Source organism: Ursus americanus, chromosome 22 (assembly GCF_024610735.1).
Source record: "Ursus americanus isolate L20-20 chromosome 22, mUrsAme1.1.p, whole genome shotgun sequence".
NCBI lineage: Eukaryota > Metazoa > Chordata > Mammalia > Carnivora > Ursidae > Ursus > Ursus americanus.
The window spans coordinates 27,475,934-27,488,640 of NC_142148.1; the positions used below are offsets into that span (position 1 = coordinate 27,475,934).

Genomic DNA, 12,707 nt, shown 5'->3' on the forward strand with positions numbered 1-12,707 from the left:
GAATAGGAGAACTGGAATTTGAATCTGAGTAGATTCCCAAGACTGTTGCTTTTACCTCTACCCTCTACACCCTCTCAGATGTTACAGGGGTCTAACATGTTCCAAGCACCTGCTTGGTGCTTATGCTTCCTGTGCTATGTCAAGCACACTCCTGCCTCAGGGCCTTTGCACTTGCTGTTCCTTATGTCTATTATGCTCCCCCCCCCCCCCGATATCTACGAGTCTCTCTACTCACTCCCTTCAGGTCTCTGCTCAAATGTCACTTTACCTGTAAGGACCCTTCTGACCACCCTAAATAAAATGTATGTCCTCTCCCTTGCTCTGGCACACCTCCCTATCCCCCCCCCCCCCGCCTGTATTATTCCTTAGCACTCACCACCATGTGACATGTTGCTTATCTACATTAACTTGCTCATTGTCTGTCTTCCCACAGTAGTAGGTATGCTCTGAGAGAACAGACTTTTCTCTTTAATTCTCTGCACACTGATTAGAACCTGGCTCGGTGTCGGGGCGGAGTCAGTTTAGGGGGTGGTGTTGGGAGATGCGATTGGGGAGAGCGGTGGTTTGCAGGTGGTTTGCAGGGACCGTATCCGTATCCCGCAGGGCCCAGCAAGTCCAGGAGGTTGCGGGGGCGGGGGGGACAGAGAAGTTCTTGCAGAGACCCGGTTCCATGCTTCCTTCCCTGCTGTTCATTTCCTGGGGCTGCTGTGAAAAATGACCACAAAACGGAGTGCTTTAGAACAACAGAAATTTATTGTCTCATCATTCTGAAGGCCAGAAGTTTGAAATCAGCATCACTGCGCAGGAGACAAGGTGTCAGTGGGCCCTGCTCCCTCTGGGGGAGGGAGGCTCTGGGGGAGAAGCTGTCGTGGTTTCCTCCAGTTTCTGCATGCTCCCGGCGCGCTTTAACTTGTGGCCACATCACTCCCATCTCAGCCTCTGTGGTCACGTTGCTGCCTTATCCTTGGTGTCAAATCTCCCTCTGTCTCCTTCATCAGAACACTCGTGATTGCATTCAGGGCCCACCTGGATAATCCAGGATAAACTCCCGTCTCAAGATCTTTAATTACAGCTGCCAAGTCCTTTTTGCCATGTGAGGTCGTAGTCACAAGTTCCAGAGATTAGGACGTGGATATCTTCTGGCACGGGGCTATTATTCTGATGTCTGGCTATTCAGTGATTTATGCAATTCTCAGACTATACTAAGGTCCCCTTTGGCTTAGGTTTGGCAAGCTGTGTTTCTGTTGTCATAATGAAAAACAGCCAGGCAAATGCACTTCCCCACAGAGTAGGTGCTAATAAACGTTCACGTGGAAAACAGGAGCTCGCAGGTACTGAGTGTACGGCACACACAGCACATACGAAGCCCTCAGTAAATGAACCGAATTCGTTCTTCGACAATGCAGAGAAGTCCACGTTATGATCTGTGTCCGCATTATTATTCATGAGGGTCCAAGAGGTGAAGCGACTGATTAGTCACTAAGGGCACACCGGAAGGGAGTGGGGGCTTCGGGATTGCAAGGCAGGCGTGTCACACTTTCCCCTACCTCGGGCTTCTCCTCCCCAGCACTACTGATGCTTCGGACCAGACAACTCTTTGCTGTGGGCGCTGCCCCGTGCATTATAGGGTGTTTACCGGCATCCCTGACCTCCACGCACTAGACGGTGATAGCCAGTTGTGACAACCCCCAAGTTGTGACAACCCCCAAATTGTGACAACCAAAAGTGTCTCTAGACATTGCCAAATGTACACTGGGGAAAAAACCTCCTCTTTTGGAGAACTACTGCTCTGGATTATACTCCCTAGTGGAGGTGGTGGTACAAAGAGGTGTTGTGTCAGCTGGGAATTGAACTCAAGTGTCACACAGAGCAAGGAAGCAGCTGCCTCTATGCCACGGATGTACACATTACTGGTTATCTAATGACATTTGCCCTCTGGTTTTTTTAGTGAAAAATTACAGCTGGGCACACCGCTGCCAGAATAAAGACTACATTTCCCAGGCTTCCTTGCAGCTAGCTGTGACCATGTGACCATATTCCAGGCTATTAGCGGTGATGTGGGCAAGTTCTCAGCTGTGCCCTTGAAGGGGAGGGTCATACTCTCCTTCACTGCCTTCTTCCCTCGTATTGCTGCCCGGGATGTGGATCTGGTAGCAGCAATATCAAGGAATCCCAGGTCTTAGTACCAAGGAGTTCCCTATTGCCTGGCCTGCTTATGCCTGATTATTACTAGACAAATCAGTTTTCTTCTGGCTTAAGCCACTGTGATTTAAGCCTCCGTTGAAGTTGCCAAACCTGCGTTTAACTATTACGGCCATCCGAGCCAGCCATAGTGGGGAAGGAAAGAAGGCAGGAAACGGGGAGAGAAGGATGTAAAGGGAGGGGCCTGGGCAGTCTGGCTCTGCAAGCTCAGAGATGCTTAGGAAAACCTTCCAGAAAGGACTCTGAGTTGGATCTTGAAGGATGAGAAAATGTGGAGAGGGGAGGAAGGGAGCAGCCACTCCAGATGGGGCTGTAACAGGAACCAGGGCCCTGAGAAGACAGCCGGGCAAAGCCGTCAAGGACCAGGGGGGCCTGCACGGGCTGTGAAGGGAGGCACACACGGCACACCAGAAGGGAGCCCGGTCACTGCCCAGTGGGGAACTTAACCAGGTGAGTGGAAACCAGGTATGGGGATCCACGAAGCCTGGGGAACATCTGGAGGTTGAGATCGGAGTCAGAGAAATGGTTGGGGAGCGCTGGCCTCTCTCTGACTTAGAGGACCCACTCTGGGGCTGACCCCTCACCCTTGCCCCATGCTAAAGTGGGCCCAGTCCTGCTGGGCCTGGGGTCTTGACGTCTTCTTGCCGAAACCTCCTCTGGCAGGCAGCCAGGGCCAGCAGGAGTGCAGCCAAGGTCGTTGTCTTCAGCCCCAGGACCACAAGTGTGAACACAGACAGGAGGTCTGGAGGACACAGGGGAGAGCTCAGGATGGACCCTGGGTGATCCCCCAACAGTCCAGACCTCAGTGCCCCCACAGGGAAGTCTGGCCCAGCTGCTGTAAACCTCTGGGGCCACATTCTTTCTACATTGAGAAAGGAGATCTCAGACCTCCCCTCCCTCTGTCCTGGGCCTGAAGAGGCTTTGCCCAATATCCTACCTGTACGTGTACTCATCTTGGCAGCATTCCTGACCTCTGACAGTAATAGAAAACTGTGTTCAGTTATTGGCTGCTCAGCTCCTCTGCCCCAGACCTGGAGCTAAGCACTTCCTAATTGCCTAATATAGTCCTTAAACTTAACTTGCAAGGTAGGATATGATTTGCTCAGGGACATATATGTCAGAGAAGTGATGGGACCAGGTGGCTCCCAAGAATGGCAGGAACAGGGCTGAGCAACAGGGAGTATCTGGGGCTGCTACCCCAAGTCTCACCCCCAACCCCACCCCAGTCCCAAGCGCCCCTGAGTGTTAAGAGGTGATGTGACATGCACGCTTCTGGGCACTTGGCATGTGTAAATCTCATCAGATCTATATACGACCTCGTGACGTAGGCTTTCTGATTCTTATCCCTTCTCCCCACTGTTCACAGAGCAGGACAATAGCCATTTAAGGAGCGAAGCAACCTGCCCACAATCACACAGTTAGAAAGCGGCTCAATCCAGGACGCCTGGTGACAAAGCCATGTTCTCCAGCACTGTGACGGATAGTTTCACATTGTATCCTTGCATTGGCTCACAGGGAGCTCACTCTCTCTCAAGCAAGACTGCCCACTGAACTGTCAGCACTGGCTGTTAGAGAGTCCTTTCTTTGATTGAGTTTCAACGTGGTTCTCTGGCTTCCTGGTTCTGCAGTTGAGATGAAGTCCTGGGGACTTTCTTGGTGGCAGGTGATGGCCCTAGAAGTCAGGACTTGCTCCCTTCCCACGGCCAAGACATGTGTGGCCGCCCTTGTCTGTGGGGACTGGTTACCTTCACAGGAGGTAGGTACACTCACCTGATGGAAGTATCCTGTCTACATGTTCACTGGTGAATTCTGTCTCTTGGGGAGAAGTGGGGTTTGCTGCAAGGAAGAGAGACAGTCTCACATTCCCCTTTTCTTTCTGTCCTGCCACTTCCCGAGCCCCTGTGCTAGGACCTGGGGTCATCGAGATGAGTCTGCCTGGGTTGGGGGCTAGAAGTCAAACCCTGCAACTGTGAGGGACTAGGTAGACCTGTGGGACATCTTTGGGGTAGGGACAATGTCTGATTCATTGCAGTAACCGAAGCACCTGGTACAGTGTAAAGTAGTAAACAGACACTCAACAGATGCTGTTAAATCACTGTTGGCCTTTACAAAGTTTTGTGGAGCCCAAAATGGGGAGAAATTAACTCTGCCTGGGAGAAACAGAAGGTTTCACAGAGGAGGAACTATTTGTGCTGGGCCTTGAAGAATGAGTAGGAGTTCTCCAGAGGGAAGGAGAAAGAATTCCAGGCATAGGGAATGGCTTGTGGAAAGGCTAGAGGCTGAGGACAGCTGGCTTATTTGGGACAGGATGGAAAGTTCCTTGTGGACTGCCTCCCCCTCACCCCCAAGGCCTCCTAGACCACCTGTCTCACCTCTTACTCTCAGCCTGGTGCCTGGTCCGGACAGGTACTGTCTGTTGAATTTCCTCTGAAACTTGACACAGTAGTAGGTGCCTGTGCGCTCGGCAGAGGCGTCTTGCAGAAGAATGCTAAAATCCCTGCTGGAGGCCTGGACAGCTGTCACGTTGGGTTGGGAGATGCCTTCAAAGTTGTAAATGGCTTCCCGGCTTGGACCAGCCCCCCGAAACCACCTGATGGGTCCTGGGGGACCATCTCCAAGCACTGTGCAGTTCAGAAATACAGTGTCTCCGGTGGTTGCCAATACCAGCTCCTGGGGCTGGATGATCCAGAGGTCTGGCTCTGGGTCCCCGGCTCCTGAAGCCAAAGAGAGGGGCCTTGTTGGATTCCGTTTCTTCCTCCACTGTTCGCTCATGACCTCCCTCATATCTTCCCTCCCTCCCCTCTTCCCTGGTTTCTCTACTCAGCAACTCCCTCTGCATCCCCCCATTACTCTCAAGTTGATTCACTCAGTAGAGAAGTTCTCAGGACCTACTATGTGTTGATGTTAGGATGGGAAAAACGGAGCTCAGCAAGACACACAGATGTCCTGCTGGGAGGAAGTTCTCAGTCTGGTGGTGGAGATGACCCAGAAAATCCCTCTGCGGTTGGAAACCCAGAGGACTGTAGGACCAAGAGAAGGCCCCTGTCACAGCTTGGAAGGAGCCCAAGAAGCCTTTCAGACATGCTTGTGTCAAGTGAAAATGAACCCTTCCCCCTGCCCCCAGCCACCTGCTGCAGATATTTTGCCTGTCAGCAGTCTACAGGGGGGTTCCACAAACATCCATTCTTCTATTTCATCACCCGACCCACAAAGTAGGAATTATGTCACTTACTCTACAAGGTAAGCACTTGAACCATATAGAACTGAAGGGACCGATTTAAGAACACGCTCTGCTCTTATTGAATGGTAGACCCAGGATTTGAGTACTGCCCCCGGACTTACAGATAGCATGACTGATGACGTGGGGAGTGCGGTAGATGAAATTATCAGCCCTCCTTCTTGACTCTCCTCGTAGTATGGTACACCCCTACTCTTGCCATGGCCTTGTGGGGGGAGGGTACACATCACAGTGTCTCGACTTTGAGCTTAGCCACATGACTTGCTTTAGCCAATCGGGGTGTTAGCGGGCATTATGTGACTAGAAGCTAGAAATGTGCTAGGGGGCATTGGGACTTGTCCTCTTCGCTTCTGCCGTCTCCACGACACAGATGTACTCTGGGTAGCTGCAATAAGATATGGCCCTGGGACGAGGCACGTGGGGCAGAACCACTCCAGCTGCCTGTGCATGTGTGAGTGAGACATACTTATTTTGTGTGCCATTGGGATTTATGTGCCCAGCACAGCTGTGGGTAAAGGCGGCTGCCGCAGGGACACAGATCGGAGACAAGCGCTAAGCCCCACAGGGCCTGATACTCACCCTTCACAAGCACGGAGGTGCCCTTCTCCAGTGTCTTTTCTGATTTCTCACTCAAGTCACTAAATCCCACACAGTGGTAGGTTCCAGCATGCTTGCTGGTGACATTGTGGATATAGATGGAATAGTCACAATTAAGCGGCTCCCGTGTCCCCTGGATCATTGGCGTCACCCCAGGAAAGTAGCCGTGTTTGAAGTTATAAATCTCCTGCTGGTGCTGGTGGCTCACCTTGACCCATTTCATCATGTCATCCGTGCAGGAGCCGTCCACCGTACATTGCAGTAGGAGCGTGTTACCTTCTGCCACCCGCATGGGGCCCTCGGGCTGTAGCACCTGCCACTCAGTCCCATTGCTTGGCTCAGAGGCTCCTACGACAGAGGAGGAAAGGCTTTGTGCTGAGCAGGAAGGACCTGGAGCCCTCAGAGGCGAGCTTGACCCAATCTAGTCATTAGCCGGCCAAGAACAATTGGCTTGTTCAAACAGCCGGCTCAGGACATTGGAGGGACGTTGTTGGGGGAGGGAAATGCAAAAGATGGGGAAGTTGGCTGGAGAGGCAGAACAGAACTATTGGATGGAGAACTTACAAATAATAGAGGGCATTTAAGAGGCCCACGTGGAGGCACAGGGAGAAGACGACCATCTGCAAGCCAAGGAGAGAGGCCTCAGAAGAAACCAACCCCGCTGATACCTTCACCTAGACTTCTAGCCTCCAGAAGTAAGAGAAAATACATTTCTGTTGTTTAAACCACCAGTCTTTGGCACTTTGTTGTGGCCACCCAAACTAAGACCTCATCCAATAAGAATGTGACAATCTGTTTCTGGAGCCCCTGCTCTCAGCCCTCAAATGTATCACCCAAAGTGTGTGTGCTATGGTGTTTAGGGTAAACATCCTCCCTGCTTCCTGTGAATTGTTTATAAAATTAAAAAAAATTTTTAAAAGTGATCTCTATGCCCAACATGGGGCTTGAACTCACAACCCTGAGATCAAGAGTCACATGCTGTACCGAGTCAGCCAAGTGCCCCCCGTGAATTCTTTTTTAAAAAAAAAACTATGTTATTGAGGCATTATTTACATACAGTAAATACCAGAAATTTTATGTACCATATACAGTTGTATAACTTTAAAAACATTTTTAAATTTGAAGTAAAGTTGACATATAATATTGTATTATTTTTAGGTGTCTAGTGTGAATTCTTCGCCAAACTGCAATGCTCATTGGTGTGTTGGGAAGCGGGTCTATTTTGGGGATTGAACTGCTGAGGTTAGCCTCAAAATGGGCATCGAGAAAGAGGGTTGAGGCCTCCCATGCAAGTTCTTTCACACCTGGGTTATGAACATCATCTCAGGTGCTCCCCTCAAGAACTCCCTGAGGTAGGTATTGTTGTTACATCCATTTTTCAGATGAGAAAACTGAAAGAGGAAGAAACGTGAGGGGGACCATATATTCAGTTGGCATCATGACCAGGATTTGGACTCAGATTAGGTAGACTTAAGGTTCTGCTCAACATAAGTCATCAGCTTTGTGCCCCGACTTTCCCCTGGCGTATGGGACCATCAGGCCTGGTGGATGACTCCATCTCACTCCAAGACGTAAGTTTGCAGGATATCATGGTGTATCTCAGTTGCAAGGGAGGTGAGGGAGTAGGGAGGTGAGATAGACGTTCCCTTCTCAGAGGATCTGGGGAGGGGACATGGAATTTTAAATTCCTTTTCCTCCTGTCCTTGGCTAGGCATGTGCTAGTAGCCTCTCTAAGAATCACCTCACAGTTGGGACTGAGGGATACCTCATGTTCAGTCCTAGGGATTGCTTTTGTCCTTGGTGTCCTTAGTTCTGAGAACTTTAGCAGCGTCCACCCTCAAACACCATGATGTGAGCCAGTTAGAGCTGTTCTCTCTAATCCTTTCTGGTGCTTTGTTCCCTGGCCTCAGGTAGTTTCCTTGCACCTCGCACACATGCCCTGAAAGATGCCCTCCACTCAGCACAGAGCTGAGAATAGTGGCTGTTACCACCGACCAAACTGGGAAACCTCATGATTGACAGAGCAATGGGTAGAACACACAGGCAAGAGCACTCAGAGAGAAGTGCTCTGGTCCCATCTAGCAAATCTGAACAGCAAAGCCCTGAAATGATAACAGCAAATACCATTCTATTGTGAGGCTTTCACACATGTTTAAGGAAAGTTCTGACAACAACAGAATAAAGATTGGGAGTGGGGGAAAGACAGGATACCTTTGAAAGTTTCCTATATTGTATGCTAAAGGGTATGGTGTCATTTAAAGGTAGATGGTGATAAATTACAGATGTATACTATAAACCTTAAAGCAACCACTAAACAACAAAATGAAGAGTTATAGCAAATAAGCCAATGAAGGAGACAAAATAACATTATAAAAATATTCGATAACCAAAAGAAGACAGAAAAAGAGAAAAAAAGGAACAAAGAACAAGTAGGACAAATAGGAAGGTAATAAGAACTTAACCTAATCCTATAAAAAGTCACTTTGAATGTAAATGGTCTAACCCCATGTAAAAATCAGACATTGTTGGATTGGATAAAAAAGTAAGACCTGACTACCTGTTGCCTACAAGAAAGCACTTTATTTATTTATTTATTTATTTATTTATTTATTTTTTAAGATTTTATTTATTCATTCGACAGAGACAGAGACAGAGACAGCCAGCGAGAGAGGGAACACAAGCAGGGGGAGTGGGAGAGGAAGAAGCAGGCTCATAGCAGAGGAGCCTGATGTGGGGCTCGATCCCATAACGCCGGGATCACGCCCTGAGCCAAAGGCAGGCGCTTAACCGCTGTGCCACCCAGGCGCCCCAAGAAAGCACTTTAAATATTAAAGGTGCACCTATGTTAAAAGGAAGAAGAGGGTTACGAACACAAATCCAAAGAAAGCCAGAGTGGCTATATTAATATCAAGTAAAGCAGATTTCAGAACAAAGAAGATCTCTAGGAAGAAAGAATGTTACTTCATAGTGATAAAGGAGCAAATTAATCAAGAAGACATACAAATCCCAAACATTTGTGCACCAGATAACAGGTCTTCAAAGTATATGAAGCAAAACCCAGTAGAATGGCAGGGGGAAACAGACAAATCTACAGTTATGCTTTGAGATTTCAATATCCTTTTTTTCATAGTTGATAAAATGTGTAGGCAGAAAAGTCAGAAAGAATACAGAAGACTTGAAAAGCACTATCAACTAACTTAGCCTAATTGACATTTATAGAATTCTATGACCCCCCAAATAGCAGGATACACAGTTCTTTTCCAGTGCACAAAGAACATTTGCCAAGATAGAGCATATTCTGAGTCATAAAAATAGTCTCAATAAGTTAAGAAGAATTCAAGCATAATCTTTGACCCCCGTGGTATTAAATTAGAATCAATAACAGACAGATGCCTAGGAAACCCTGAGATACTTACCAGCTGAATAACATGCTTTCGAAAAACACATGAATTAAAGGCAAAAATGAAAGGGAAATTAGGAAGTATTTTGATCCAAATAAAAACAAAAACACAACATTAAAATTTGTGGGACACGTAGGAAAATTTATAGCATTAAATGACTATGTTAGGAAAGAAGAGAGGACTTAAATGAATGACCTTAGTTACTACCTTAAGAAATAGGAAGGGGCAACTGGTTGGCTCATTTGGTTGGGCGTCCAACTCTTGATTTGGGCCTGGGTTGTGATCTCAGGGTCCCAGGGTCGAGCCCTGTGTCAGACTCTGCTCTCATTGTGGGGCCTGCTTGGGATTCTCTCTGTCCCTCTTGCTCCATCCCTCCACCACTGCTCGTGCTCTCTTTGTCTCTTAAAAAAAATAAATAAATAAAAAATAAAAAAAGGAAGAACAAACAAAGAAGAGCAAATTAAACTCAAAGTAAGTAGAAGAAAGGAAACCACAAATATCTGAGTGAAAATCAACAAAGTAAAAACCAGAAAACAATAAAGTCAAGAAGAATGAAATCTTTAAGAAGATCATTATTGATCTTTGATCATTGATAAACCTATAGCCATACTGAAGAAAAAGAGAGAGAGGGAGAGAGAGACAGACTCAGATTACTACTCAGGAATGAGAGAGGTGACACCAGTACAGACTTGACAGATAAAACCACAATGAGCTATTTCTAGACACCTGTAACAGTGACTAAAATGAAAAAGATTGGCATGCCAAGTGTTGGCGAGCATGTAGAGGAAATATCATCTTCATACTTGGCAGATGAGAATGCAAAAAGGTCCAACCTCCTTGGAAAACAGTTTAGAAGTGTCTTAAAAGTTAAATACACATCTATCATATGATCCACTCATTTTCTTCTTAGGTATTTTCCCAAGAGGAACGAAAGCATAAGTCCATACAAAGACTTGTACGTGAATGTCTATAAATGCTTTATTTGTGACAGTCCTGGACTGCACACCAGCCAAAGGTTTGTCAACCAGCGAATGGAAAAACAAAGCTGCGGCTTATCCATACAGAGGGTAGAAGTAAAAAGACGCGCATGAACTCTTGATATGTGCAACAACATGAACGAAGCTTGAAATAATTACGCTGAGGAGAAAAAGTTGGACAAAAAGGAGTACATACTGCATGATCTTGTAAAAAGTTTCAGGAAAGGCAAACCAATCTATAATGACAGAAAACAGAGGAGCGGTTGCCTGGGGAAGAGGAGAAGTGGCAAGGATGAATCACAAGGACACTTTTGTGGGTGTTAGTTATGTTCGATACGTTGATTTTGGTGATGAGTTCACGGGAGGGAAGTAATATCCAACGCCCAAAAAACTTATCAAAGTAAACATGTTAAATATGTGTTATTCGTTATATGTTCATTGTACCTCAGTGAAAGAAGGCCCACGCCCTTCACCTCTTCCTGCTGTCGCCTTCTTGGTTCTCCTTCCATGTCATTGCATGGACTTTGGGAGATGTCCTGGGTACGTGTCTGCAGGGCTAGAGCAGCTCACTATCCACAGCTCTGGGATTCCTTCCTACCTATTTTCAACCAGCCTTTCACAGTCGGTGGTGAAGGGTTCCCTTTTGGAAGCCTGGTATAAAACCCGTATTTTTCAAAAATATTTGATCCTGGGTAGTTTAGACATCTGACTTTCTAGCCTAGTTCCTAACATGTAGTGGATTCTCAGAGGTATTTGTGGAATGAGTATCTAGGAATTACAATTCACATTTTACAGTGGGGAAAACCAGCTCAGAGAAGCGAAGTGGTGCCCCAAATTACAGCTGGAGGGTGAGGGAGCAGCCAGGTCTGGCCCCAGATCTGAGCCCACCAGGGCCTCTCCAGGGGTGACCGTCTTGGAGGACCCAAGGTGAGATGAATAGGATCTGGGTCTTAGCAGGGACTGGGACAGGGGCTCAGATGGACAGGAGATGGAGTGAGCCTACTGAGAGCAAGCATCTTGCCTGCTGGATCAGAGGGTTCTGGGCTCAGAGGCTGGGCTGGACCCAGGAGCCCAAGGACTCAGGAGCTAAATCAGCCTGATCTTGACTTAGAGGACATGAGCGTATGATAATAACAGCCAACAGTTACTAAATCTTAACATTGTGCCAGGTACTAACTTAGAGGTATTATCGAGTTGGATCCTCCAAACGAAGTCGTGGGGTGGGTCCCATGATTAGCCCCATTTCATGGAGGGGGAAACTGAGGCTCGGAGAGATGTAACTTAAAGCAATCAGCGGTGAGGTCTGAGCCCAGATTTCTGAGGCTGAGCCCGTGCTGGCTCATGGGTGTTCAGTTTGTGTGGTCACACAGGGCCCCGTGTTTGGAAGGGCCCCACACTCGTGCTGATGCTCTGCTGTTGCTATTAGAAAGTTCTCAACACTTTTTGAACCTGTGTTTACATTTGAACTTACATTTACATTTTGCAAACTATGTCACTGATCCCGGGCTGAGCCTCATCATTTCTATACTTACTACTCACAGCGCCCCATTAGCAGCCCTGTTTGCAGAAGAGGATAGCAAAGTGGCGTATGACATGGGCGCATGGGTGTCCGAGCCAGAGCCCAGCCAGCGAGCGCCCAGAGCCTGGGAGCTTCACCTCACTGGGCTGACTCCCAGGAAGTTCTGCTTCCTGGGGCCCTGGATCTGCACTCTGCTGGGATCTCTCAGCTACCCACTCCCATTCCTTCTTGGCGGGGTCAAGCCCCGCCCCCCCACCGGCCTGCCAGAGCACCTGGTGCCCCTCTCTGGGACCAGCCAGGTCCTGTTCTGTCCCAGATTCCACTCACCAAAGAGGACCAGGAACAGCACCAGCGGCCAGGAGCATGGAGGTGAGTGGGCCAGGTGTGTAGGGGCCATCATTGCAAGGGGCACACGTGCCTCCTGCGGTTCCCAAGACTGGCCTCCGTTCTTCAATCTGGTGGGTGTTGGAGATTGAAATGGGGCCCGTGGGCAAGGCTGTTTCTGCTTCTGGTAACCAAGGCTGCTGGGGGAAGTGTTTTTACTATGGCATGATTAGGCTGCTGGTGCAAGAGGAAGGAGCTGTTTGGAGGGGTTTCCGGGTTGCGTGTTTGGACAGTGAGTGGTTCCTGTAATTGCTCTGTCAAAACCCTAATGACCTCTTGTCAGAGGCTCTGTGCTGGGCACCCTGGAAGGAAAATGAGCATGCCCGTACTAGTGTGCGTCCGAGTCGGCCAGTCTTGGGGTCAAGTACTGGGGTCTGCCTTTTCCGGGC

At 48.3% G+C, this 12,707-nt stretch overlaps 1 protein-coding gene across 1 annotated transcript; it reads right to left on the bottom strand.

The window, feature by feature from the left end:
* Nucleotides 1–734: 734 nt before the first annotated feature.
* On the bottom strand, nucleotides 735–12,455 carry SIRPB2 (signal regulatory protein beta 2). Its single transcript, XM_045810701.2, is given in 6 exon segments — nucleotides 735–2,810; nucleotides 2,813–2,944; nucleotides 3,973–4,038; nucleotides 4,575–4,916; nucleotides 6,020–6,385; nucleotides 12,262–12,455. Coding segments are annotated over 6 exon segments (1,035 nt in total). The 5' UTR covers nucleotides 12,335–12,455; the 3' UTR covers nucleotides 735–2,754.
* Nucleotides 12,456–12,707: the final 252 nt, after the last annotated feature.